The sequence below is a fragment of the Mustela nigripes genome, chromosome 5 (genome assembly GCF_022355385.1).
Source record: "Mustela nigripes isolate SB6536 chromosome 5, MUSNIG.SB6536, whole genome shotgun sequence".
Classification (NCBI taxonomy): domain Eukaryota; kingdom Metazoa; phylum Chordata; class Mammalia; order Carnivora; family Mustelidae; genus Mustela; species Mustela nigripes.
The window spans coordinates 13,422,206-13,449,573 of record NC_081561.1 but is presented as its reverse complement, the minus strand read 5'-3'; the positions used below and the strand labels follow the sequence as shown (position 1 = coordinate 13,449,573).

The window sequence follows — 27,368 nt, the reverse complement described above, 5'->3', positions numbered from 1 at the left end:
GGGCCTCGCCGCGGGCCCCGGCCCGGCCGGAGGCGGCCCGGCCGCAACCCTGGCGGCGGGCAGCAGCGCCGCGGCCCCCTTCCCGCACGGGGACTCGGCCCTGAACGAGCAGGAGAAGGAGCTGCAGCGGCGGCTGAAGCGCCTCTACCCGGCCGTGGATGAGCAGGAGACGCCGCTGCCGCGGTCCTGGAGCCCGAAGGACAAGTTCAGCTACATCGGCCTCTCTCAGAACAACCTGCGGGTGCACTACAAAGGTACTGGGCGTGTGTCGTGCGGTGGGAGTGGGGCCACTGACCCGACGTGTCCCGCCGCCGCCGACTCTCGACCCGCCCCCGACCCCCTCCCGCCCGGGGCCCCGTGCCCTCTGAGGTGACTCGCCGCCCGTTCCGCTGCTGCGAGGGTGGGACCGGGGTCGCGGGGCCAGGGGCCAGGTTCTTGGGGAAGGCAGGTGAGTAGAATGCCCCTAGGTGTAATGGAGCTGGTAATCCTAGGCCAGGAGGAGGACACCTTGAGGGAATCCAGGATGACAGGACATAACTCGCTTTCTGATTTCCCCTGAAGATAAATCTTAGGGCTCGGCTAGAGGAATCTATGGACCCGGAGTTGGGTTACATTGTTCTCCAGGTGGCGGTGGGTCAGGCGTTCTCTTCTTCCGTAGGGGGAACAGAGGCACGATTCTGAGGTATGATTTCTAATTAAGGGAGAGCAGGGATATATAGGGGGAGGGGTAATCAGTGGAGGATTTTGTCCAAAATCAGGCCAGAGATTGTCTGGGGGGACAAAAGGACAAGGGCCCCAAGTTTGGCATCAGTGTTTCTTACTCAGAGCAACTGGGAGGAGAACAGGTGAACCTCAGAAGTAGGTGTTTTTTTTAGGGGAGCAGAAACCTACCACTGCTGATTGGAAATGCCCTGTATTTACGTGCTGGTGTTATATGAAGTCTGGTTGGAAACGGGTCTCTTAAAATGTTGCAGAGCATTTTAAAGAAAATTGGCTTATGTTTTACACCTGCAGTTAAAAACAAAAACAAAAAGCAGCCTTAGGCTTGTGTTGGTCTCACCTACCTCTCCTCTGTTAAAGCAAAGCTTTAAACAGATGAGTTTTATATAAAATTATAAATTGCTTTGAGAATTTTTGAAATGTAGCCCAAAATAATAGCATGTGTCAAGTTTACTTGTCTGGGAGAAAACAAAATCAGTCTGATTTATCAGTCTGTCTGGAGCCACATCCAGTTTTTAGGCCCCAAACCTGAAGCAGGAGCTTTTACATTCAAAGCAGCCTCCTTTTGATTGGCTACAAAGGAAGGGTCTTAATCAGATCCTAGTGACAGGGACTTAGAGGATGTAAACAGTTCTTGTGGTTAAATTCTTAAAGCATGCAAGACTAAAATATGAGAAGAACCTTGATAAATAAGTGCTATTTAATTAGAAAGGCGAATGGCGACAGAATCTACCAAATGATTTGGCTGGAAAGAATCACGCACAAAAATAGGCCTTGTGGAATATTCCTGCTTTTTAGCCATAGATCCAGAGGAGTACTTTCAGTTTTAAATATTTTGTTTCTTAATCTAAATGGTCTAAAATGACCTTTGTTTTCTCTTAAGTTAGGACATTTTGTTAAGACTCTGTGGAGGTTGTTAATTGATTTTGTGTTCCAATTTGTGTGAACAGTGCTGTGCTATGAAGTGTTTACTTCTTATCTGGCTACCGGAAGGCTTTTTGTTAGACTTGACGAAACTTTATCTTAAATTTACGGTCGATGGTTAATAATAAGCTTATAAAATCAGAGGCAAAAGGTATGGAAATTTTTTGAACAAAGAATTCTAGCTTTTCTGAGTCCTGCAGTCATCTGTGATTTTAGGCGTGTTACAGGACGGGGCCTCAGTTTCTTCCTCTGAGACATGAGAGAGTTGAGCTGGATGGTAAGGAAATTTCCAGCTCTGAATTTTCGTGAGATCTCGGTTTTGTGAGTTTTTTTTTTTTTTCTTAGCACTGTAACATGCCTTGATTAGTTTCATTAACTCATTTTACATAAAATTATGATTTGGATGAGAGAAAAGTTCATGATTATGAGGAATTGGTTGGAGTTTGGAATATTTATGACGCTGCTGCCTCTCATTATTTTTCCTGTTGGCCTCTTTATTACTTTTTGTTGTGTAATACTAAGATTCACTTTCTGGAAATTTCACTGCTTTATAAACATGAAGCATTACTTCTGGAAGAACAGATTTTGTTATCTTTTTTCTTTTCTCTCCCTTTCTTCTATCTACCCTTTGTCTCTCCCTTCCCCCTTGTCACAAACACTCTTCTCCCCCCACCCCCCCTCTACTGTCTCTTCCTCCTGTCTTGTTATTTTAATGTGTGTGGGTTTTTTTTTTTTCCTGTTGTTCTGTGTGCCTTCTGAGTGGACCACACCAAAGTACTGGGCAACTCTGTCCCAGTAATAGGGGAAGGGAGCAAAGGGGAAGTGTCATAGGTAGTGGAGAATAAAACTTTGAAGTCATAAAATAAGAGTGAATTTTAACATTTCATAGTGCCACTTTGATTTTTGCCTCAGCATTTTCAGACATTTTTAACATTAAAACTACTGTTCATAAAATGTTTTTGCATGTTACAGAGTTTGAAAAGATTGATAATTATTTTCCATAATGGTAAGGATTGTTCTTACCTTTGAAATAGAAGTCTCTTGGTTTCTTTTGCTCTGAACATGCTTGGTTTTTAAAGATGTTATTCTTCTAAGTTGGAATTGCTGTTTTGGGAAGCCATATGGTTCCTTAAATGATTCGAAGGGATTAATGTTAAACAATGCCAGACATGCAGTCAAAGTTGATTGGATTGCAGAGGAAGAGCAGGGTGTGTATACTCTATGTTAAAATTTTTAAGAAGACCTTTTGCTTAGCAGTCACACACCAACTGTTGAAATACTCAGGCATAGCCCCCCTTTTTTTTTTTTTGAAAATTGTCAGCTTCGAATAAGTACAAATGCGACAAGTTTAGACTTAGTTATAATGAGGACTTTATTCCAACTTAAAGCATTTTAATACATATGACCATGGATTCAATTAGTCCTAAATGTTTCAGTTACAGATTGCATTTTTCTATTTGTGAAGTTATCACATTTGGATACTTTACAAAGCTTTTTAATATACACAAACGTGTTAGCGGATTTGGACAAGATGGTGGAATTCTCATTTGAGATGTGAGAAAGTGGGAGCACCTGAGGGTTAGATTTTTCCCAGTCGCAAGTAAGCCAGGGTTGGAAACTAATTTTCACCAACTCTAAATTTAGTGCTCTTCCCTACCATAGAGTATTGCCTATCTCATTTTGTATTGAGTTTTAATTTTTGGTAATGGAGAAGTCCAGGTGCCTTGATTCTACTGATTTAGGGCAGCTTACAGGAAACAAACAGAGAAGTGAAAGTTGGAAATGATAGGTAGCCATGAACTAGTGAATTGCACTTTTAATTGAAGCATTATTAATGGCATCTAACCAGATAGCTGGCATTTCTTGTGCTCCCCACTCCCATCCCTTCCAGTATCACCAGTCGTCAGGCCTTTGATACTTCTTGAATCACTTACTGACTTTTTCGCACTTCTTAAGGTTAAACAAATATCCTGATATTTGCTTGCCTACCAACACAAACGTTTTTTAGGAATTATGGGGAACGATATAAAAAGGTTCCTTAAAATCAAGGAATTGAAAAACCAAACCGAACTTTTCCCTGCGATCTCTGCCACTATTATGGGGAATTTATCTCCAAAAATGGTAGTTGGTAGTTGCAAGAATTACGTAAATCTAATAATCACATTTATGGAAAAGTAGTAGTGATGGTAATTCATGGAGCTGTTGCTGTAGGGCAAGTAGTCTGCTGGACAGTTTGTGTACATGCCTTGCTCTCCATGTATTTATTCCACAAGCTTTTAGTGAATGTTTACTTTGTGCCAGGTTCTGGCCATGCAAAGGTGATAAGATACTATCTTTGAATTCAGAGAGTTCAAAGTAGGTAAAACACACAAGCGTAGTGAGGGAAGAGTTCTCTGGAAGACAGGAGGGGCATCGACCCCTGGCTGATGCTGGAAGTGATGAAGTTGGTGAGTCAGGGCCAGCTTTTGGGAGAGCTGAGGCCAGCGTTGAGCCCGCTAGATGAGGAGGATGTAGGAGAGGGGGGGAGGGGCTATATGTGAAAATGCATAACTAAAAGCTTAAGAGGTGAGAACTACTGTATATGTTTGGATCTATAAGCAGTTTTGGAGTGTTGGAATTTAAGAGTGTGTGACAAGTAGCAGCTGGGAAAAGATTGAGAGAGGCCTTCAGAATGTTTTATCGAGCTTAGATCTTATTCTGTAGGACAGGAGGAATCATCAAAGCATTTTAAATAGGAAGTGACTGGTTCATATTTTCATTTTTGTCATATTATACAACTAATTGGAAGATGGATTTAAGGAGTACAAGGCTGAAACTAGCAAACTCATTGAGAAGTCTCTGTAGGAAATGAGGACCTGAACCCGGTCAGTGGTGGGGTGGAGCAGAGCAGACGTATTTGTGATGTTTTCAAGTGACACTGATAGGAGTTGATGGAGTGGTGGAGAGAGAAACCAAGGGTGACATTTGGGTTTCCAGCTCTGTGAGTTTCTTGCAGTGAACCGTGAATCAAAGAATAATTGCAAGGAAGTATTACAGTGTATTTGGAGATGTGTAGGAATGGGAATCTCAGCCATATGACCTGACTTCACAGAAACCAGAAGAACCTGGAGAAGCCTTCCAGAAGGAACAGGAACAGATCTTTCGGAGTTAGGTGGCCCCAAGTGTTGCAGCGGCTGGAGTTCATGACTTTTCACTTGATTCTAGTGCTGAAGTGACTCCGCTGTAGTTTCTGGTTGTTTAATTCTCTTTTCCCTCCTGACTGGTTTATCCTTTTCCTTCCTATTCCAGATTCCTGAGGGACTTAACAGATGGGATAAGCTAATTGCCATCATTCTTAGTTGGGCAGAGCTTTTCATTACATGCTGTGGTGTTGGACTGGTGGCCTTGGTGTCGGCTGTTAACCTGTGTTGGATCGGCTTTGGGGTTGTTAAGGGTAGTTATGAAATACAGAGTGCCCTCCTGGCACAAGGAGAGTCTGGGCCCTGCTTCTTCTGGTAGGGGTAGCCTGTGAGGCCGTTTCTTGTAGGAAGGGTGGGCACATACCATAATTGCCCTGCTTGTGGGGAGGGGTCTAGGTCACGACTGATTTGGGAGTTACCTCTAGTTGGTGGCTGAAACTCAAGGAGAGGGTATGAGAGAGAGAGAGAAGGTAACGTGAGAAGAGCCGTGGGCCACAGATGGAGCCCTGAGCTGAGCGAGGCCAGCATTTAAAGACTGGGGAGAGTCCAAGAAGCATTCGTTAAGAGGTACCTGGACAGCAGAAGAGTGTAGTATCACAGAAGCTGAGCAGAGTATCAGAAATGAGGAAGTGACCTTTAGTGTCAAATGCAACAGATCGGTTTAGTGAGCCGAGCAGAGAAATTTTTCCACTGGATTTGGAAATTAGAGCATTGTGACCTTAGAAGAGCAGTCTGAATTTAGTGATGGGGCAAAGATCAGAGTCAGTAGTGGAGATCGGGCAGAGGGGATAGCGAATACAGATTAGTCTTGAGAAATAGAGGCGGAGGGAGACCTCATGAGGATGAAGGTTAAGGCAGGATTGTTGTTGTTGTTGGTTTAAATGGGTGATAGTGGAATTAGGTTGTGCCTGGTGATTACTTTCTAGTATCAGCAAAGACGATGAAGATCCACAGAATCAAAATTATCCATAAAAACCCCTTTGGAAAGTACTGTGTTAGAAACTGTTGTATCATTTCTAAGTAAGTCTCGTTTTAGCTCAGCGGTGTGGGTGAAACTGAAGTGACATTAAGTTGGATGAGAGTGTCGTGTTAGTCTGATGCACAGAGTCCCAGTGAATGTGTACAGAATGTAACATAGCTTCTGGCAAATAAAATTAATAGTAATAGTACTTGCTTTTGTTACCTTAACGTTCCAAAAAAAAACAAAGGTTAATTATGCTCACTACGAAGCCCAGTGCATTATTGACTATGGTTTATAGCACCAAGGCACGTAGGATTTTGTGGAAAGTGGCTATTTTGGGGACACTGCCGGTACAGATTGAGAGATGGAGGGAGAAGGAAAGTGAAGAAGGGAAGGGTGAAGAAAAGCTTAGGAGGCCGACAGTGCTGGCTTGGAGGGGGGGAGCCGTTCTGGAGCACAGGGCAGTCCTGAAGAAGAGCGGAGGACACGTGACTCCTCTGGAGCTGGGGAAGAGGTGAAGATGCCTATGGACACTGACCGCTTTGTAATAGGAGAGTGAGGAGTGGACCAGGGCCGTAGACAGCAGCGGAGTCCCGTTATGTGATAAAGTCGGTGTGGCCGTGTGCTCACTTATCCGAGTTCGGGGCTGAAGCTTCGCGTGAGTGATGAGAACGTGTAGCCCTCCCTGGAGGGGAATGGGGCAGTAGCCAACGAGGGGTTTCTCAGTGTGCGGTTGACAGCACTGGCAGAGCCCAGCCGAGAACAGTGCTTCGTAGTGGTGGCTGTTGCAAGACTTGGATTTTGTTTGGGAGAGGGCAGCCGCCCCAGCCAAGAGTAGGGAAGGCGGAGTCTACTATTGCTCTAAGGCTGTGGTTTTGCTGCCTGCCTGTGGTGGGAGGGTAGGCATGTGAGAGAAGTATCAAGGATATTTGAGAGCTCTTAAGTGATCACCCGTGGACCCTCTACTGGAAGAGGAAAACGGGAAGAGGGGAAAAAGCGTTCAGGGAATGGGAGTTCTCTTGACGTTCAAGAGGAAGTGTGGAAGCGAAGTGTTTAGAAAGGGGAGGGGATAGGGAGTTGTGTCCTAGAGGAAGATACAGGCATTTCAGCCCCAGTGCCAAAAACGTGTTCCTGGGAAAACGAACTCCTACATGTTCCACAGAATTGGGCGCTCAAAGTAATGGGTCTTACGGGAAAAATCGGGTTCAGTTTGCACTGGCATTTGTGGCCAGCATCCCAGGCTGCTGATCCTTTAGAGCCTTAAGCCCTGGCCTTGGGCTTCCTTCTTAGAGATGTAAGTGCTTGACAGCTGTTTAATCAGAAATAAATATCTGATTCAGGGTTTAGCCCTTTTCGGCCCACACCCCCCCCCCCCTTTCAGACAAAGAGGAAAGGCGTACAGACTTCAGCTGTTAGAATGGCTAAAGCCTGACGAAAACCTGACAAGGCCCGTTGCTGGTGCGCGGCCAGTGGGAGCTCGAGGTGATGCGGCTGCTCTGGAAGGTGGTTCGGCAGTTTTTGACAAAGCTAAACATACTTTTACCAGCAGCTGAGCTCCTACCGGGCTGATGTGAAAACTTAGGCCCACAGGAAAACCCGCATGTGGATGTCCATAGCGACTTCTCTCATAATTACCCCAAATAAGCAGCAGCCTCAGGTCCTTGAGTAGGTGAATGGAGGAGCTGTGATATATCCATACAATAGAGTATTATTCAGCAATATAAGGAAATGAGCTGTCTGTCCCTGCAAAGACACCTGTGGATCTCCAGGGCATATATTGCTAAGTGAAAGAAGACAGTCTGAAAAGATTATATACTGTATCATTTCAGTTATCTGATATTCTGGAAAAGGCAAAACGATAGAGATAGTAAAAAAGAGTGGTTGTCAGGGGCTTAGGGGAGGGATAGGCAGTGCACAGGGGATTTTAGGGCAGTGAAAGTATTTTGTATGATGCTCTGCTAGTGGATACATCACACCATGTATTTATTTAAGATTTTATTTATTTATTTGACATAGAGATCATAAGTAGGCAGAGAGGCAGGCAGAGAGGAAAGGAAGCAGACTCTCCGCTGAGCAGAGAGCCCGATGCGGGGCTCGGTCCCAGAACCCTGGGATCATGACCTGAGCTGAAGGCAGAGGCTTTAACCCACTGAGGCACCCAGGCGCCCCATCACACCATATATTTAAAACCCACAGAAGTTTTCAGCCATATAGAGTGAACTTTAATGTATGTAAATTAAAAAAATCATTTGGGGGGCAAATCCCAGGATAAAATGCAGAATGTGATAAAACTGTCTGTATTTCAAATATAAGAAACAGCATCAGAGAAGAGGGGGAAGAGTGCTGACACAGGTAACTTTGGAAATCAGTAGTCTATAAAACTAAAAGTAAGAGAAACCAAACTTACTGATAAAGTTGTATCCCATGGGGATATGAATTAACAATTCAGATGCTGTTACTATACATGTATACTGGAATCAAACAATTAAATGGATGGTGGGTGGTGGGAGCTGAGTTTCTTATCACTGGGGTGGAATTTTATAGGTAAGCAGAGAGAGAATGTTAGAATGATCGGTGTGGTAATAAAGTTGGAGACCTTAGTGGGAACCTCATGTCTGGTCTAATACAAACATGGACGGTTACGTGTAGAAATGTAGACACACACACGCAGGGGTTTAGTATACATACATATATTTCTTGCTCTTATCAATGAGAAAGCCCAGAAGCAGTGACACCCCAGTAACAAGGAGCATGCTTAGTAGCCAGATGTTGGAGAAATGGATGATGGCAGAAATGGCCGATTCTAGGACTGGGGCAGGAAGCATGCACCATGAGCCTCCAGGGTCTTCTGGGGCCTGAAAGTAGCAAACAGAGGAAAACCGTAACACAGGTGTGCCAGAGGAGCCAAATGAGAAATTTCCCTGTGGCTACTTAGAGCAGCAAAGTAAAGTAGTATTGAGTTCTAACACAGAGTAGAAAGTAAATATGCAAGAGACGGTCCATGCTGATAAAAACAAAGAGGAGATATCTTAGTACTTTTTGATCAGTATTGGGCTTGAATTTTCCCCAGATGGCTTAATACAGTGGCAGGTGTAGCAGTTCCTGAAGGCACTGAACTTTGGACACTAGGAATGCACTTGTGGAGGTGCCCCAGGTTTTTGACTTAGGGTTTTTTGTATGTTGCTAGGTTTTTCCCTTCACTTCGTTGGTGTACCGGGAAAAGCTGTGTTAGGAACTAAATGACTTCTTTATTATGCTGACGTCATTTCTGTGTTTATCAAGTACATGTGAGTTAATTTGTATTCAAGAAATGCTTTTTGTAGCAGAACAGATTTCATTAGAATTTACTCTTTCAGAGGTAGAGTAGTTTCAGGTGATGTCAGGGTCCAGAGTGTGGCTTCAGGAAGGAATGATTAGACTAGGAAGTCAGTGGGAGTAAAGAGGCCCAGGAATTGAAATGTGAGCAGTAAGATAATCACAAATAATTGGGAAGTGTGGTAATGTTGTATGGGACAGATACGTGTTGCTGTGAGGTCATATATAAAGGAGGCTGAACAAGTCAGAGAGGTTAGAGCAAGAGTCAATGAGGAAGAAAGACGTGAGCTAAGAGCAAATGGATGAGCAGGACATAACCAGGTAAGGAGGAAGGGTATAGCACTTTCCAGTTTGGTGTGGGGAAGAGTTGGGGCAAAGAACAGGGTCAGGCCAGTGTGGCAGGTTCAGGAAGGTGGTGGAAAGTACTGACGACCTGATCAGCAGGGTTTTCCTTGGCTGAATGGGAGACTGTTAAGGAATTTTAGTTGTATGGGGGAATAGAGGTACAAGGAAGACTGAGTTAGATTTCCAGAAAGGCAACTGGAACTGCATATGCGGGGGTTGGAGGTGAGCTTCATTCAAACCCGTTCCTTCCATTTACAAGGAATCGACAGGTTGTGAAATGAAAGAGGGGGTCTTGCTGGTCTTCGAGCTTTGAAGCAATAAATGTATTTTCTTTTTGAACTACATAGAAAATACTTAACATTGAAGACTTCGTAGTTTTAACAGTTTATACTTTGGTAGTGTGAGGTTGTTTTCTGGTTGTCACAGAATTCAAGGTGATAAGCTTCCTGCTGATGAACATTATTAGAAATAGGCCCTTCACTCTGACATTACTAGTCTTACCCAAGAGTATGAATGCTTTTAATCTGACATCTCAGCTTTTTCCTAGGTCTTTACATTTAAATTTAATTTAAAAATGAAACAAATCTTTTAACCTTTATGACATTTTTCCAGTGTCTAAGTAGAGCATAGTGAGTATAATAGAACCTTGAAGATTAAGGATTATGTAGTTGTTGATAGTAATTTTTGCATGAGGGGAAAGTGTAGGGCAGTTTAATTCATGTATGGATTTAATGCATGATTTACTAATTCAGGGCAAGTTATATAACATCTGTAAGAGTTTTCTCTCTTTAAAATGAGGTTAATTAAAAAAAATAAAATGACGTTAAAACCCATTTCACAGATGCTGAATGAGAAAAATCTATACAAAAGCACTTAATTCTTCGAGAGAGAGTTTACCCTCAAATACTAATTTTCTTCTTCTCTTTTCCCATACAAGTAGCAAGAATAGGAGATAGGAAAACAAGTGAAGTGATCCCAGAATGCTCATCGTAACTGGGTCCTTCCTGTGGGTTCAGTTGCTCTGGATTGGACTTCTTGCATTAAAATCTCAGCACAAATCCTGGTTTGGAATTCTCACACAACATTATGACCTTGGGCGAGTCTCTTCATCTTCCCTTAATAATAAGTAGTACCTATTTCTGAAGTTGTTTTGAGTGCTAAACAGGTGAACAAATATAGTACTCTTGGAGCGGTGCCTTTCACATAGCATAAATATATGGTAACTGTTATCATCATCATCATCATCATTGTTAAGAATACCTTAGGACTACTTTATCCCTAAAAGTTTTGGTCACTTCCCTTCCAGAAAAACCAAAACCAAAATAAAAGCTAGTTGATTTAGGATTCCAGGGTTAATCAGGGTTTTCTTTATATATTTTTTTAACTGTCTAAAATTTTTAAATGAATTTAGTTTGCCCGACCATTTCCCAAGCAACTCAATTATTTGAACACATATTTTCTAAACTTTGTTTTTTTAAAGATGTTATTTATTTATTTGACAGAGCACAAGCAGGGGGAGCAGCGGACAGAGGGAGAGGGAAAGGGAGAAGCAGGCTCTTTGCTGAGCAGGGAGCCCGATGCAGGGCTTCATCCCAGGACTCTGGGATTTTGACTTGAGCCATCCAGGAGCCCCACATATTTACAGTTTAGATGTCTGTTTTTAAGAAGGGACCTGTGTCAAATTTTGCAGATATATGCTATTTTTTTTTTTCTTCTGCTTAGCTCAGTGTAAATCGGTTACCTCCATATGTTAAAAGCAATTTGGGGGGGGGGCATCTGTATATTGCTACTCTTGTTTTTAATCTTCCTAACCAACTTTATCACCTCTCAGTGGTCACCAGGCTGAGAACTTTTGCCCATAACCTATATACTTAAGACATCTGGGGACACAGGTTTTCATGGTAATAAAAGGGAGAGGCTGAGTTCATTCAGTTTCTTTTGGGCCAAGTCAAAATGTGCTTATTTGCATTGCAAACGTAAGCAGCTGTTTAATGATGTAATATGGTGAAGTGTATGGGAAAGGAGGGCATCTCCTTGGCGTGTGATGGTTATTGTAGAGCTAAGATGCAATTTTTGATTTAAAAGAAGGTATTTAGTTTTAAAACAATCGTGGTAAATTTGAGAAGGGGAATTTTTCTGCCCATGAAGGTAATGTTATAGTATGACTAAAGGACTAATGACTTAAGTTTGTATTGGGCGAAGCAGATTTAACTGGAACAATGGATAATAGAGTATTTTTTGTCATGGAATCATTTTGGGGATTGTGCAGACTTGTCTTACTCTGAGTGCTTTCTGACATGCTACTTCAACTTTTTTTCTTCTGCTGTGGTTTTAGGCATGTATTTTCTGTTGCTCACTTGATTTTTGTTCATATGCTAACTTTCAGGCGAATTTGTGTCTTGGGTGAGGGACAGGGGAGGTGATTGTGAGCGAAGGAAATCCTTCAGGATCAGAATTTGAAGAATAGCTATTTTAAAAAGTTTAAAAGCCATTGTCTGGGCGCCTGGGTGGCTCAGTGGGTTAAGCCGCTGCCTTCGGCTCAGGTCATAATCTCAGGGTCCTGGGATCGAGTTCCGCATCGGGCTCTCTGCTCAGCAGGGAGCCTGCTTCCTACTCTCTCTCTCTCTGCCTGCCTCTCTGCCTACTTGTGATCTCTCTCTGTCAAATAAATAAATTTTTAAAAAATCTTAAAAAAAAAAAAAGCCATTGTCTGACAGATTCCCTAAAGATTTCAGCAGCGGTAGGATGATGCATTCCTTTCTTTAAAAGGAGAGAAAGAATATACAGCTAGAGATTAGATATATTTCTTAGTAGGCTGTAACTGACCGAAGAAATTTGTTGAATCAGCCTTTGTGTAGAACTGATAAAAGTATGTCCAAGAACAGACTTAAGTTCTTTTTTTTTTTTTTTTTTAAGATTTAAAAAAAATTATTTAAGAGAGAGCATGAGTGGGGTCCTGGGGGTGGGACTGAGGGAGAGGGACAAACAGACCAGCCTCCCCGCTGAGCAGGGAGCCTGATGCAGGGGCTCAGTCTCAGGACCCGGGATCATGACCTGAGCTGAAGGCTGTTGCTTAACCAAACTGAGCCACCCAAACTTGAGAATTCTTAAAGTAAGAAAGCTGCTTTGCCAATTTAGTTAATTATATGAAATTTCACTTAAAGATATACCCATGATATAGATGCTTCTGATTTAAAAAATAGCCCATTTGGGGTGCCTGGGTGGCTCAGTGGGTTAAAGCCCTCTCCCTTCGGCTCAGGTCATGATCCCAGGGTCCTGGGATCAGACCCCGCATTGGGCTCTCTGCTCAGCAGGGACCCTGCTTCCCTTCCTCTCTCTCTCTGCCTGCCTCTCTTCCCACTTGTGATCTCTGTCTGTCAAATAAATAAATAAAATCTTTTTTAAAAAAAGCCATTTGACAAAAGAATGTTGCTTGGAAATAATGTGAATTATAAGCATATTTGGATCTAATAAAATTAAGATCACACTTTCATCATGTTCTTCAAATGCATCCTTTTCCTCTTAAAAATATAGTCTACCCTGAAATACTAGTTTGGTAGGCTCAATGTGTTCTGATTCTGAAAGTGTGTTCATCTAGTAATAGTGTCAAGAGTCCCATGACTAACCCTGGGCTACTTTGCATATTGCATTGTAATGACACATGTTTCATTGAGTCTTTATATGTACTGATAGGAGCAGAAATGTCTAGATACCATTCTAAAAACTGTATTTCTTCCTGAATTGTTTTAGATTTTCATTGAATATCTCATTTGATTTTTTTTTTTTTTCCTCTTTCCTGTTTCCTATGCAGGTCATGGCAAAACCCCAAAGGACGCAGCGTCTGTTCGCGCCACGCACCCAATTCCAGCAGCCTGTGGGATTTATTATTTTGAAGTAAAAATTGTTAGTAAGGGAAGAGATGGGTAAGTATACATTTTGGTGGGATAAATTGTTTGCTGTTCTTGGATAGTTATTTTTGTCTTGATTTATAATATTTATGCTATAATTGGAAAATGGGAGTCTCGGAGATGTTGGTAAAGTAGGATCTAAATGTCACAATGCAGCAGGTTGGATACAGTCCTGCTTTAATACTAGTTGAAGCTAATACTTGAGTTGGTGAAATAACCAAGTTTTTTGGTCTGCTTGTCATTAAATTGGAGCACTGGAATTAAACAACAGAGGCAGTGACTCATTTTCCATGCCTTGTCTTACACTGCCCTTTTCTGAATTCTGCTGAGAACTTAAATCTTCTCAGAGCTAGTTAACCAAGACCAAAAGGTGATTCATAGGTATTTCACAGGGGGTGGCACTTAGACTCTTGCGTTTAGATCAGGGAAGTATGTTTGTATGCTCTCAGCTGGAGGGGATTCCCAGGGATTAGGATATGGTGTAAATTCCAGGTGAGAACTCCATGTAGATTCTGGAACCAACTTATCTAGCATCGCTTTTCAACTTGGGATCAGTGTATAGTATGTGAGTGTACATCAGAATCGCTTACGGGACTATTAACAAAGATAATAATGTGGGCCTTACCCTAAAAGTTCCTAAATCACTATTTTCAGAAGCAGAGCTTGGGTAAGATAGGCATTCTTGAGTAAGCTTCACTGGGAATTTTGGTGCATATTTCTGATTAAGAATTGATTACCTGGGGGCCTGGGTGGCTCAGTGGGTTAAGCTGCTGCCTTCGGCTCAGGTCATGATCCCAGAGTCCTGGGATCGAGTTCTGCATCGGGCTCTCTGCTCAGCAGGGAGCCTGCTTCCCCTCTCTCTCTCTGCCTGCCTCTCTGCCTGCTTGTGATTTCTCTCTCTGTCAAATAAATAAATAAATAAATAATCTTTAAAAAAAAAAAAGAATTGATTACCTAGAATCACTAACTTTATCCTATGGTATTTCCTGGTAACCTCATTGTGGTGTCAGAGGTCCTTTAAAGCATCCATAGAGTCATTAGTTCAGCTCCCAAGATAAACTTACTGGGTGAGTTGGCCCAGTTGAATTAAGAGTTATTAAGTTGACCTGGATTTGAAGTGAATCATTTAACCTGTTAGTGCGTCTTCTGTGTTTAACTGAAAAAATAAGTATGTTTAGTAGATGATTCCTCTACTTTATTTGCTGAATATTTTCATCCTCAACAGTATGGAAAGTAGAAAGTGCAGCCTTGGAATTCATTGATGACTTTTTATTGAACTGCCTCAGTTGTCCCAGGGTGATCAAGCCAAAGCTAAAATCAGAGAAGTCAAGGATAAAGTGGTGGAGAGACCCTAGATTGAAATAGGCACACGATTCTAACCATTTTTAACTTGACTGCTGCCGGTATACTCAGCCAATTCTTCTTATAATTAAAATTATACTGTCAGCCTTATTCTTGCTGATGTTGCTCCTGATTATTCCCAGGGTTCTCTTCACCCTTTCGTTCCACGTGTTTGTCTTTGCATGATCTTGACCTTACCTTTTCATGGCTTCAAACAGCCTGATGAGTGTCAAATCTAAAACTCCCATCTCGGGTTTTTCCCTTGAGCTCTAGACGGATCTGTCTAACCCGATGTTGGCATTTGCAGTCCCACAGGTATTGCAGTGTCGCTTGTTTTAAGTCTTTTTCTCAGCACCAGCTTGCTTAGTGGTTTCACTGTTGCTAGAAACTTGACAACTTCCTACCTCTTACTTTGTCCATCTCTATGGCCTCCGCCTCAGATTTTCTAATTAATCCCCTAAATTACCTAGGTTCTTTGGTCTCCCAGTTGCTCCCTGTTATGCTCTTACTTCACTCTGCAATTCTTATCATCCTTCTTTCAAACACAACTGACTTGTGTCTGTCCCTATCTTGAGATCATTTGGTACTCCTGTTGCTTTGAGGGTAAAATCCGAAACTTCTTAGCAGGGTCTTGCATGATGTGACTAACTCCTTTGTAACTTTTCAGTCTCATCTCTTCGTTGCCAAGATCTCTCATTCCTCTTTTTTCTCCCCATTTTTTAAAAAAATTTTATTTATTTGACAGAGATCACAAGTAGGCAGAGAGGCAGGCAGAGAGAGAGGGGGAAGCAGGCTCCCCGCTGAGCAGAGAGCCCGATGTGGGGCTCAATCCCAGGACCCTGGGATCATGACCTGAGCCGAAGGCAGAGGCTTAACCCACTGAGACACCCAGGTGCCCCTCTCCCCATTTTTAAAATTAACTGATTTTTACATAGAGTAAAATGTATCATTTTTAGTGTGCAGATCTGTGGGTTTTGACAGATGTGCATATTCATGTAACTACCACAGTCAGTATACAGTTGGTCTTTGAAGGATGCAGGTTTGATCTGCACAGATCTACTTTATATGCGGACTTTTTTTTTATAACTACAGCACAGCCCTGGAAATATATTTTCTCTTCCTTGAGATTTTCTTAATAACATTTCCTTTTCTCTGCTTTATTATAAGAATGCAGCATATAATACAACGTACAAAATACGCCTTAACTGTTTACAGTCTGGTAGGGCTTCCAGTCACCATCAGGCTATTAAATAGTTAAGTTTTGGGGACAGCACAAGTTATATAGGATTTTCAGCTTGTGTGGTGGCAGGGGTGGGGGGTGGGTGATCCGTGTCCCAGCACCACCGGTTGTTCGAGGATCAGTGATCAAACAGTTCCATCGCCCTCCGCAATTCCTCTCTACCCCTTTGTAGACGATTCTTCCGCATCTCTCAGTGATGACCATGGATTGGTCTTCTGTCTCTATAGTTTTGCTGTTTCTAGAATGATGTATAAATGGAATGATAGTATGCAGCCTTCTAATTTTGGCATCTTAGTGTAATACATTTGAGATTCATCGCTGTTGTTGCATATATCGGTAGATCAGTCCTTTTTATTGCTGATTGTATTGGCTGAGCCAACCACAGTGTGCTTACCCGCTCTTCCGTTGACGGACATCTGGGTTGTTTCCAGTTTTTGGCAATTAGGAATATAGCCACTATAAACATTTATGTACAGGTTTTTGTGTAAACTTGAGTTTTCATTTCAGTTGGATAAATATCTGGGAGTGGGATTGCTGGATCATGTGTTAAGTGCATTTTTAACTTCACGAGAAACTGCCAACTTGTTTTGCAGAGCGACTGTACTAGTTTGCATTCCCACCAGCCTCGTGTGAAAAAGTTCCTGTTGCTTTGCATCCTCTGTAGCGCTTGGTGTTGTCAGGCTTTTTAAAAAAAAATTTACCTCTCATTATAGGTATCTTAGTGGTTTCTTAACTGTGGTTTTAATTTACATTTCCTTAATGATGAATGATGTTAAAGAATCTTTAATTTTTATCTGCCCCCCCCTTTAACAAACACAGTAATACCTTTATTTTGAATTATTTTTAAAGATTTTATTTACTTATTTGAGAGAGGGCATCAGCTGGGGTGGGGTGGGGGTGGTGCACAGAGCGGGATGGGGAAGTAGGCTCCCTGCTCAGCAGAGAGCCTGATGCAGGGTTCGATCCCAGGATCCTGAGATCATGACCTGAGCAGAAGGCAGAGGCCTAACCGACTGAGCCACCCAGGCACTCCTTTACTTTGGTTTTAAATTAATCATTTGTCAACAGCTGCGGAAGTGGCTTAAGAAGTGACCTACAGATATTAAATATACTGAATTGACAGCTGAATTGAATGGAATATTTTGTAGGGCACTTCTCATTTTGTCACTTACTCAGGTTAAATTCAAGGTCCTTATACTTCATCTTCTTCAAGAGCGGTGGAACCTCTAACTGGGGCATCCAGTTAATCTCCATTTCCACTTGGATGCCTGCTTAGACTTAAAGAAATAAGCCCCAGAAAATAGAAAGTAGGATGCTAAACAGAGTTGAATCAACATCAGATCATCCCAAAGACAGAGGCGGAACAAACTTTTTGGGTTAGAGCATACTCCCAAGGACCTGTTTCTAGTCAGAATCGGCTGTCAGTGGGGGGAGGGGGGTGCATTCGGTAGAGTGCGTGCAGCACTGTCAGCTCCTGGTTTACTTCTCTGTACAGGTGGGCTCGTACAGGTGGGCTCGGTTTCTAGTTTTCTCCGCGGGCGCTTTCCTTCCTTCTTACATTCACCTTCCCCTGTCCCTTTGCCATTTGCCCCCTTAACGAATTAGCCCTAGTTTAGTTTAAAGATATCTTCTCGGTGGCACTTGTCCTCCCCCAAATAGGATTATGCCTTTCATATGCCTCCTTCACACGTTGGCCAGACTGTAATTATAATATCTGTGTGTTTCAGTTGTTTGCCTCCTGGTGGTCTAAACTGCAAGTGTAAGGGACTGTTTTATGTTTCTGCCACTCCAGTACTGAGTTTATAGCTAGCATGCATACAAGTGAATAAATGAATGAGAAACTGTACTTTCCTCCTATGTATTCTTGGAGAAAACTGTTGTATCTTTGGGCAGATCTTATTTATCCTTCTCATATACTTTTTGACTAAGTTCTAGGTCTAACCCCATGCTTTTGAAAGGGGAGCACGATTCATTTATGGAAGAAAAGCAAGTCATATTGCTAATTTGGGGCGAGTGACCCCTTTTTGGAGATTTATTTAACTGTATCAAGAGAACTAAAACTTCCTGCCTAAAATCCCACCTTCTTTGTAAAGAATGGACCAGAAAGAGGAGCTTTTAGTCGCAGTGAGAAGTGCTCATCTGAGAGTTTAATTATACTTAAGATTTGGGGCATCTTGGTGGCTCAGTTGTTAAGCATCTGATTTCGGCTTAGGTCATGATCCCAGGACCTTGGGAAGGAGCCTGCTGCTCCCTTTCCCACTCACCCTGCTTGTGTTCCCTCTTTCACTGGGTCTTTCTCTGTCAAATAAATAAATAAAATCTTTAAAATAAAAAACAGGAACACAAAAAACAGTGTGTTTATCCAGGATTAGAGCAGGCAAGTAAATATTTAGGTCCAAGAACTTGATTTAAGATGAATCGGTCAATGCAGCAAATTTCTTCGTGACATAGTAGGAGTTGATACCTCTTAATTTATCTGTGATGTGTGTTATTTCTGGGTCTGCGTTGGAAAATTAGGACTATGACTATGATAGTTGTTACTTCTATCTTATTGCCTAAGAAATAAGGCTTGAAGGAAGTTTCTTTTAGTGAGTGAAAGAAATAATATATTTTGGGTTTTGCCTTGGATTTTCATTTAAATGAAACACATTTTTATGTGTTCAGGAAAATAAGCTTATTTATTGGGACACAGGAGCCCAAGTTTTATAATCAATTTAAAAATAAATTTATTTAAAAATAAATTTCTAATGCATTCCATTACAAAAGGTTAAATCATCAATCACCTTGTCTGCATAACTTTTTTTTAGGAGACATATTTGTGTATTCTTTGTTAATGATTGTTGACCATCAAGATGAATTTCTAAAAGCAGTCTTTGTCTCATGAATCTACTTACAGTGCAGGAATTTTGTTCAAGTTTTGAATTATACATAGTAATATAGGCAGTGAAGATACAGTTAATTTTAAATGTAAGAGGCAATAAATTTTTTATTTGAATATTTTTAGAGTTATAATTTATTATGAGTATGCTACTTTTAGCTTTTCAAGTAAAATGTTGATGCTGCTCTGCCCCTGGTTCAGGAGGGACCAGCAAGAAATCCAGTCTCTGTGTTCGCTCCTAAATTCTTCTGCTGACAATAAAGTACACTCTTCAGAGTGTTCCTTCTGTGCTTGCTGACTTTCTGGATTATTTGGTGGGGGAGTGGAAGAGAAATAAAGGCCTCTCTTCCCGTTTAGTTTTAAAAGGCTATAAAAGGTCTTTCCTTCTGGTTTCAATGGAAGGTAAGTAGCAGATGGAAACAACAGTGAACAGAGGAATGGAAGAAATGAACAAAGGCATCAAGTAAGCGACGTATTTATTAACTTAGCAAATACATATTGAACACGTATGATGTGTCAGGCATTGTCAGCAGCTGAGATAAATATGAAATTATTTTATCCACCTGTTCCTTATCCATGCTTCTTAGTAGAGGACCTGCCACTTAGTCGAAACTCAGAAACTGCATCAAGTGAACTAAATGTGGGTCATTGCCCGCAAGGAGTGTCAAGAAGCAGACTTAAATCACTCTCAGTTAAGACTTAACACTTTAAGAAGTTTGGGTGTAGTACCAAAAGACAACTTATTTGCGGAGAAGCAGAAGGGATTTTTGGTCTGTTCTGTTCACAAGTGTATTCTCAGTGTACAGAGCAATGCTGGGCAAAAATCGGTGCTGGAGGAATCTGTTGACTGAGTGGAGGTAGGTAGGGATAATATGTTTTCTTCTCTCTCGCCCCCAGCCCTGCGCCTTGTACGGAGTGCGTGTTAGGGGTTTGGTATCGATGCAGTGATTTGAATACCTCTTTTACCCACCTTTTGAAACGGGAACCAAAGATGATGGGAACTGTTTGTGGTGGTGAGCAAAGTGTTATTTAACTGAGTACCCAGCGAATATGGGAAAAGGGACCTAGAACTTTATCACCATTGTGTTTCTCAAATTATCCTTGTGTTGGTTATCTTCAGTGCAGTTAATCTCAAATCATCCTTACCCTGGCCCCTACTTCCATCAGTTATCTTGTACCCAGCAAATGCACATGGATTTTAAGAACCTTTTTTGTAGTTAGGAAGTAATGCATTCTTAACGCCAAAGGAGGAGTCAGACAAAACCTGTGAAGCAGAAAAAAGCACAACTATTTGAAAAAGGATCTGCAGTCCTACCACCCATGATGGTTTGTGGTGTGTTCTCCAGGACGTTCTTCTCTCTAGTCAAACAAATTTTAACATTACTTTAAGGAAAAAAATAGTCTTAAGATGTATTTGAATAATAAAATAATATTCTCACATGTGCCACTACCTATACTTTACCTTAGGATGAATTTGATGAAATATTCAGAGAGAAAATCTCTTTAATAATGTCATAAAAATACCCATAATCTTTCAATACAACTGTAAGACTATAGCTTTGTCATAATAAGTATGTTTCTTGAAGTCCTTCATTTTACTTTTTCAGAACCAGAAACCCAGTTTGTAACCAGTCTGTGTTTATCTCAGATACACGGACTGCTTGCTGTTTGCTCACTGCTGGAATCATTTAGGCCAAATCGAGCATTTCAGAATAAGGAGAGATGGTCTTTAGGTCTTAGACCTTTTGACTCTTTGTCAGTCATCTGGCAATTTGCATAGGTTTTTCAAGAGGAGTAGTTGAAATGTTTACAATGATTATAGAGAAGTAATTGTTCTTGGATAAAAGCACAGGCTGCTAAAAAGTTGAGCTTCTTCCTAGTGTTTCTCTCATTGTGATTTAGACAGTACAGATTCTTTTTTTTCCCTCTCTCTCTTTTTTAAGATTTATTAATTTGGGGGTGCCTGGGTGGCTCAGTGGGTTAAAGCCTCTGCCTTCGGCTCAGGTCATGATCCCAGGGTCCAGGGATCAAGCCCCGTATCGGGCTCTCTGCTTGGCAGGAAGCCTGTCTCCCCCCAACCCCCTACTTGTGATCTCTGTCAAATAAGTAAATAAAATCTTTTTTTTTTTTTAAACATTTTATTTGTTTATTTGACAGAGATCACAAGTAGACAGAGAGGCAAGCAGAGAGAGAGAGAGAGGGAAGCAGGCTCCCTGCTGAGCAGAGAGCCCGATGCGGGGCTCCATCCCAGGACCCTGAGATCATGACCTGAGCCAAAGGCAGCGGCTTAGCCCACTGAGCCACCCAGGCACCCAAAGTAAATAAAATCTTAAAAAAAAAAAAAAAGATTTATTTATTTGAGTGAGAGAGTAGGGGGAGGGGCAGAGGGAGACAGAGAGAACCCTCAGGCCGACTCCTGGCTGAGCGTGGAGCCTCACACAGAGCTGGATCCCAGGACACTTGAGCTCATGACCTGAGCCTAAGGCAGCAGTTGGCTGCCCAGCCAGCCGAGCCCTCCCCCCGCCCCGCCCCACCAGGTGCCCCGACCATGCAGATTCTAAGCAGTTTTCCTTCTCAGACATACAGAAGAGTTAACATGGTCAATAGCCATATGCCCCAACATTTAGATTTTAGAGTCAGAATTTTGCTGTGTTGGCTTTATTACAAACAGGTCTATCAACCCATCTTCTTTTTAAATGCATTTCAAGGGAATTTGCAGAATTTTCAAATCAGTTTTACTTGAATTCTCTGGTTTTACCCTTGTATCTTTTTTTTTTAATCTGAAGATTATTGTTCCTAATGTTACTGACATAATTTTTCATTTGTTTTGTAGTGGAACATAACTATATCTAAGTTTAAATACTGATATTGTTACTAAAAAGAGTGTTGATTATTATATGATTTCTTTATAGGGTTGGTTTTTTTTTTTTTTTGGTCTTTAGAATATATCCTGTTAGGGATAGATACTCAAAAACTGAGCTTTCAAGTCCCTTAAAGTAATTCTTTTGTGTTTCTACAACTAACTTGACATGCTAGTTTCATTTATTTAAATTTCTTCGGCTTTTAGGGGTTCCTTTTTTTTTTCCTTCTCTCTTTTTTCTTTCTGTTTTCTGTAATTATGTAAAACATTTAAACGTTTGCATTGGTCCAAAATTAAAGCCATACCAGGAGGTACTTCACAGAAGTTTTATTTTCTCCTGGTTGTCTTCCCCATTCCTGCAGGTAATTAATTTTTTTTTTATTAGTTCTTGGTTTATCTTTCCATTATTTCTTTTGAAAATACATTTGACCCTTGAATAGTATGGGAAACTAGGGCTAAAATCCTCTGTGCAGCTGAAAATCTATGTATCATTTGGGGCTTTTTGTTTTATTTTTTGCCTGATGGAAAGTTGTTTATTGCCTGGAATGTGCTGTTATGTTTGTAAGTTTGGAGTTGGCTGATCTTTTTCCGATACATAGTTGACACACGGTGTGTGACTCTGTAGCTTGAGGCGAGCTCACCGTCAGTTTGGCTCCCGTCTGTCACCATACGACACTGCTGCAGCATTACTGCCTGTATTCCCTGTTCTGTGTCTTTCATCCCTGTGATGACTTCAGTCCATAACTGGAAGCCTGTGCCTCCCACTCCCCTTCATTCATCTTGCCCGTCTCTCTACCCCTCTGCCCTCTGGCACCTATCAGGTATCTGTATTTATGGGTCTATTTCTACTGGGTTGTTTGTTCATTTATTTGTTTTGTTTTGTTCAGATTCTGTGTATAGATGAAATGGTATTTGTCTTTGGCTTATTTAACTTAGTGTTATGCCTTCTAGGTTAATCCATGATACAGGTGGCAAGATCTGAGTTTTTCTTTTCTTCCCCCTCTTTTTTTTAATGGCAGAGTAATATTCATGTGTATATCCATTGTGTATGTGTGTGTATCACATTTTTATCCGCTCATCTGTTGATGGACACTTAGGTTGCTTCCATATCTTGGTCGTTGTAAATAATGCTGCAGTTAACATACGGATGGATGCATCTTTTCAAGTTAGTGGTTTTTGTTTGGTAAATTATCCATTACTGCGATTATTGGATCATATGGTAATTCTCTCTTTGATTTTTTTTTTTTTTGAGGGACCTCCATACTGTTTTCCACAGTGACTGCACAAGTTTGCATTCCCACCAGCAGTGCACGAGGGTTCCTTTTCCTCTGCATCCTTGCCAGTACCTGTTATTTCGTACCTTTTTCATTTCAGCCATTAGACAGGTATAAGGTGATAATCTCTTTGTGGTTTTGGTTTGCATTTCCCTGAGGATTAGTGATGTTGAGCATCTTTTCATGTTTCTCTTGGCCATCTGTATGTCCTCTTTGGAAAAAATGTCTTTTCAGGCCCTCTGCTCAGTTTGAATTGGATTATTATTTTGCCCCCCTGTGTTGAGTTGTATAAGTTCCTTATATATTTATTTTTCATATTAACCACCTATCAGATATCTCATTTGCAGATAATTTCTAAGACTCAGTAGGTTGCCCTTTTGTTGATGGTTTTTAATTTATTTATATTTTTTACTATGCAAAGGCTTTATTTATTTTAGTATAGTCCCAGTAAATTTGCTTTTGTTTCCCTTGTCTCAGGAGACCTGTCTAGAAAAATGTTGCTAAGGCCAATATCAGAGATTTCTGTGTATGTTTTCTTTTTTAAAGATTTTTTTTTTTAAATTTATTTATCAGAGAGAGAGGGGGGGAGAGAGCGAGCACAGACAGAATGGCAGGCAGAGGCAGAGGGAGAAGCAGGCTCCCTGCTGAGCAAGGAGTCCGATGTGGGGCTCGATCCCAGAACGCTGGGATGTGGTTTCTGGTTTTGCATTTAGGTCTTTAATCCATTTTGAGTTTATTTTTGTGTATGATACTAGAAAGTGGTTCACTTTCATTCTTTTGTGTGTAGCTGTCCAGTTTCCCAGCATCATTTATTGAAGAGACCGTCTTTCCCATTGTACATTCTTGCCTCCTTTGTCTTAGATTTAATTGTCCAGTGTAGGTTTATTTCTGAACCTTGTATTGTGTTTCACTGATCTGCATGTTTTATTTTTGTGCCACATACTGTTTCAATTACTCTTTTATACTATATTTTGTCATCTGGGATTATGATACCTCCAGCTTTGTTCTTCTTTCTCAAGATTGCTTTGAGAACATTCAGGGTCTTTTGTGGTTCCATACACATTTGAGTACTGTTCTCCTGTGAACAATGCTATTGGTGTTTTGATAGGGATTGCATTGAATCTGTAGATTGCTTTGGGTTGTATGGACATTTTAACAGTATTAATTTTTCCAGTCCAAGAGCATGAGATAGTTTTCTATTTCTGTCATCTTCTGTTTCTTTCATCAGTGTTTTATAGTTTTTCAAGAGTATAGGTCTTTGACTTGGTTAATTTATTCCTAGGTATTTTATTTTATGACGCAGTTATTATTGGAGTTCTTATTGTTCTTTGTTACTTTGTTATTAGTGTATAGAAACAAGCAATTTCTCCATGTTAATTTTGTATCCTTCCAACTTTACTGAGTTTATTCTAATAGTTCTTGGTGGAATTTTTAGGGTTTTCTATGTATAATATAGTATAGTATCTGCTATCTACGTATAGTGACAGTATAACTTCTTTCTTAACAGTCTGAATGCCTTTTTTTTTTCCTTGTCTGATTGCTTTGAGTAGGACTTCTGGGACTGTGTTGAATGAAAAAGTGGCTGGGGTGGCCATTCTTTCTTATCCTGATCTTAGAGGAAAAGATCACAGTTTTCACGTTAATTATGATGTTAGTTCTGAGGGTTTTTTGGGTTTTGTTTTTTTTTTAGTTGTTATTATTGTTTAAGATTTTATTTATTTATTTGAGATAGAGTGAGAGAGAGAGCATAAGCAAGGAGGAGGGGCAGAGGGAGAAGTAGCCAGTGTGGGGCTTGATCCCAGGACTGGGAGATCATGACCTGAGCTGAAGGCAGACAGATGCTCAACCTATTTAGCGATCTGGGCGCCCCAATTGTAGGCTTTTCATATATGGTCTTTATGTGCTGAGGTATGTTCCCCCTAAACCCACTTCGTTGAGAGTTTTTATCATAAATGAATGTTGAATTAGGTCAGGTGCTTTTTGTGCTTCTATTGAGATGATCATATGATTTGTATCCTTTCCCTTGCTAATATGGTCTGTCATACTGATTGATTTGTGTACAATGAGACATTTTTTTTTTAAGATTTTATTTATTTATTTGACAGAGAGAGATCACAAGTAGGCAGAGAGGCAGGCAGAGAGAGAGGAGGAAGCAGGCTCTCTGCCGAGCAGAGAGCCTGATGTGGGACTCGATCCCAGGACCCTGAGATCATGACCTGAGCCGAAGGCAGCGGCTTAACCCACTGAGCCACCCAGGCGCCCCGAGACATTTTTTTTCTAAAGATTTTATTTATTTATCAGAGAGAGAGAGGGAGAGAGCGAGCACAGGCAGACAGAATGGCAGTCAGAGGCAGAGGCAGAAGCAGGCTCCCTGCTGAGCAAGGAGCCCAATGTGGGACTCGATCCCAGGACGCTGGGATCATGACCTGAGACGAAGGCAGCTGCTTAACCAACTGAGCCACCCAGGGGTCCCCAATGAGACATATTTGTTGCCTACCTAGAAATAAATCCCACTTGATCATGGTGAATGATCCTTTAATGTACTGTTGAATGTGATTTGCTAATATTTTGTTGAGGAAATTTGCATCTATGTTCAGCAGGGATATTGGCCTGTAGTTCTCTTTTTTTGTAGTGTCTTTGTCTGGTTTGGGTATCAGGGTATTGGCCTTATAGAATGTTTGGAAGCTTTCTTTCCTCTTCTATTTTTTGGAATAGTTTGAGGAAAGTAGGCATTAACTCTTCTTTAAATGTTTTGTAAAATTCACCTATGAATCCATCTGGTCTTGGACTTTTGTTTGTTGAAGGTTTTTTGATTACTGATTCAGTTTTGTTACCAGTAATCAGTCTGTTCAGAGTTTCTGTTTCTTCCTGATTCAGTTTTTGGAAGATTGTATGTTTCTAGGAATTTACCCATTTTTTTCTAGGTTTTCCAGTTTGTTGGTATATTCTTTTTTGCAGTATGTTTTTTAACCCACTGAGCCACCCAGGCGCCCCAAAGATTTTATTTATTTGACAGAGATCACAAGTAGGCAGAGAGGCAGACAGAGAAAGAGAGGGAAGCAGGCTCCCTGCTAAGCAGAGAGCCCGATGTGTGGGGCTCGATCCCAGGACCCTGACATCATGTCCTGAGCCAGAGGCAGAGGTTCAACCTACTGAGCCACCCAGGCGCCCCTGCAGTATGTTTTTTTAAAAGAATTTATTTATTTAGAAAGAGTGCATGGACAAGTGTGTGGGGAGGGGCAGAGGGCGAGGAAGAGAGAGAATCTTAAGCAGACTCCATGCCAAGTGTTGATCCCAGTGCAGGACTCTATCCCAGGACCTTTAACTGAAATCAGCAGTCAGATGTGTAACCAATTAAGCCCCCGCCTCCCCTGCAGTAGTCTTTTATAATCCTTTATAGTTCTGTGGTGGTGTTACTTCCCTTTCGTTTCTGATTATTTGATTCCTCCCTCTTTTTCTTCATGAAGTTGCCTAGAGGTTTATCAGTTTTTCTTTTCAGAGAATCAGTTCTTGCTTTCTTTAATCTTTTCTTTCTTTCTTTTTTGTCTCTTTTTTATTTATTTCTGCTCTTCTGATCTTTCTTGTTTACTTTCTTTTACTAACTTTGGGCTTTGTTCTTTTTCTAGTTCCTTTGGGTGTAAGATTAGGTTTATTTGAGAGTCTTTTGGTTTCTTAAGGTAGGCCAATATCACCGTAAATTTCCCGCTTCGAGTTGCTTTTGCGATCTTCCAGAGATCTTTGGTCTTTTATGTTTCCATTTTCATTTCATGTGTCTCCTTGTACTTTTGGTTTCTTCTTTGATTTCTTCATTGACCTATTGATTGTTTAAGCGTCCATGTGTTCGTGTAGTTTTCGTTGCTGTTTCTTCTTCTTCTTCTTCTTCTTCTTCTTTTTTTTTTTTTTTGTTTAAGATTTTACTTACTCATTTGAGAGAGAGTGAGATTTAGAGTATAAAAGGGGGAGAGGCAGAGGGAGAAGCAGACTCCCTGCTGGATGTGGAGCTTGATCCCAAGACCTGGAGGTCATGACCTGAGCCGAGGGCAGAGACTCAACCATCTGAGCCACAGGTGATTTGATTGCTGGTTTCATACTGCTGAGGTCAGAAAAGTTGCTTGATATGGTTTCAGTATTTTAAAATTTATTGAGACTCTTTTGTGACCTACCATGTGATCCTTCCTGGAGAATATCCCATGTGCACTTGAGAAGAATGTGTATTCTGGTTTTTTTTTTTTGGATGGAATATTTTGTATATTTCTAAGCCCATCTGGTCATTGTGTCATTCACACTGATTTTCTGTCTGGATGATCTATCTATTGGTGAAAGTGGGGTGTTAAAGTCCCCTCCTGTTGTTTTACTGTCCATCTTTCCCTTTATATCTGCTAACATTTGCTGTGTATTTAGGTGTTCCAGTGTCGAATGCATA

At 41.1% G+C, this 27,368-nt stretch overlaps 1 protein-coding gene across 1 annotated transcript in view; it reads left to right on the top strand.

The window, feature by feature from the left end:
- Positions 1–27,368, top strand: part of RANBP9 (RAN binding protein 9) — an 88,621-nt gene that overhangs the window by 666 nt on the left and 60,587 nt on the right. Inside the window, exons 2-3 of the mRNA XM_059399476.1 lie at positions 1–254; positions 13,256–13,367. Of these exons, the coding sequence (XP_059255459.1) occupies positions 1–254; positions 13,256–13,367 (366 nt within the window). The remainder of the gene's footprint in view (positions 255–13,255; positions 13,368–27,368) is intronic.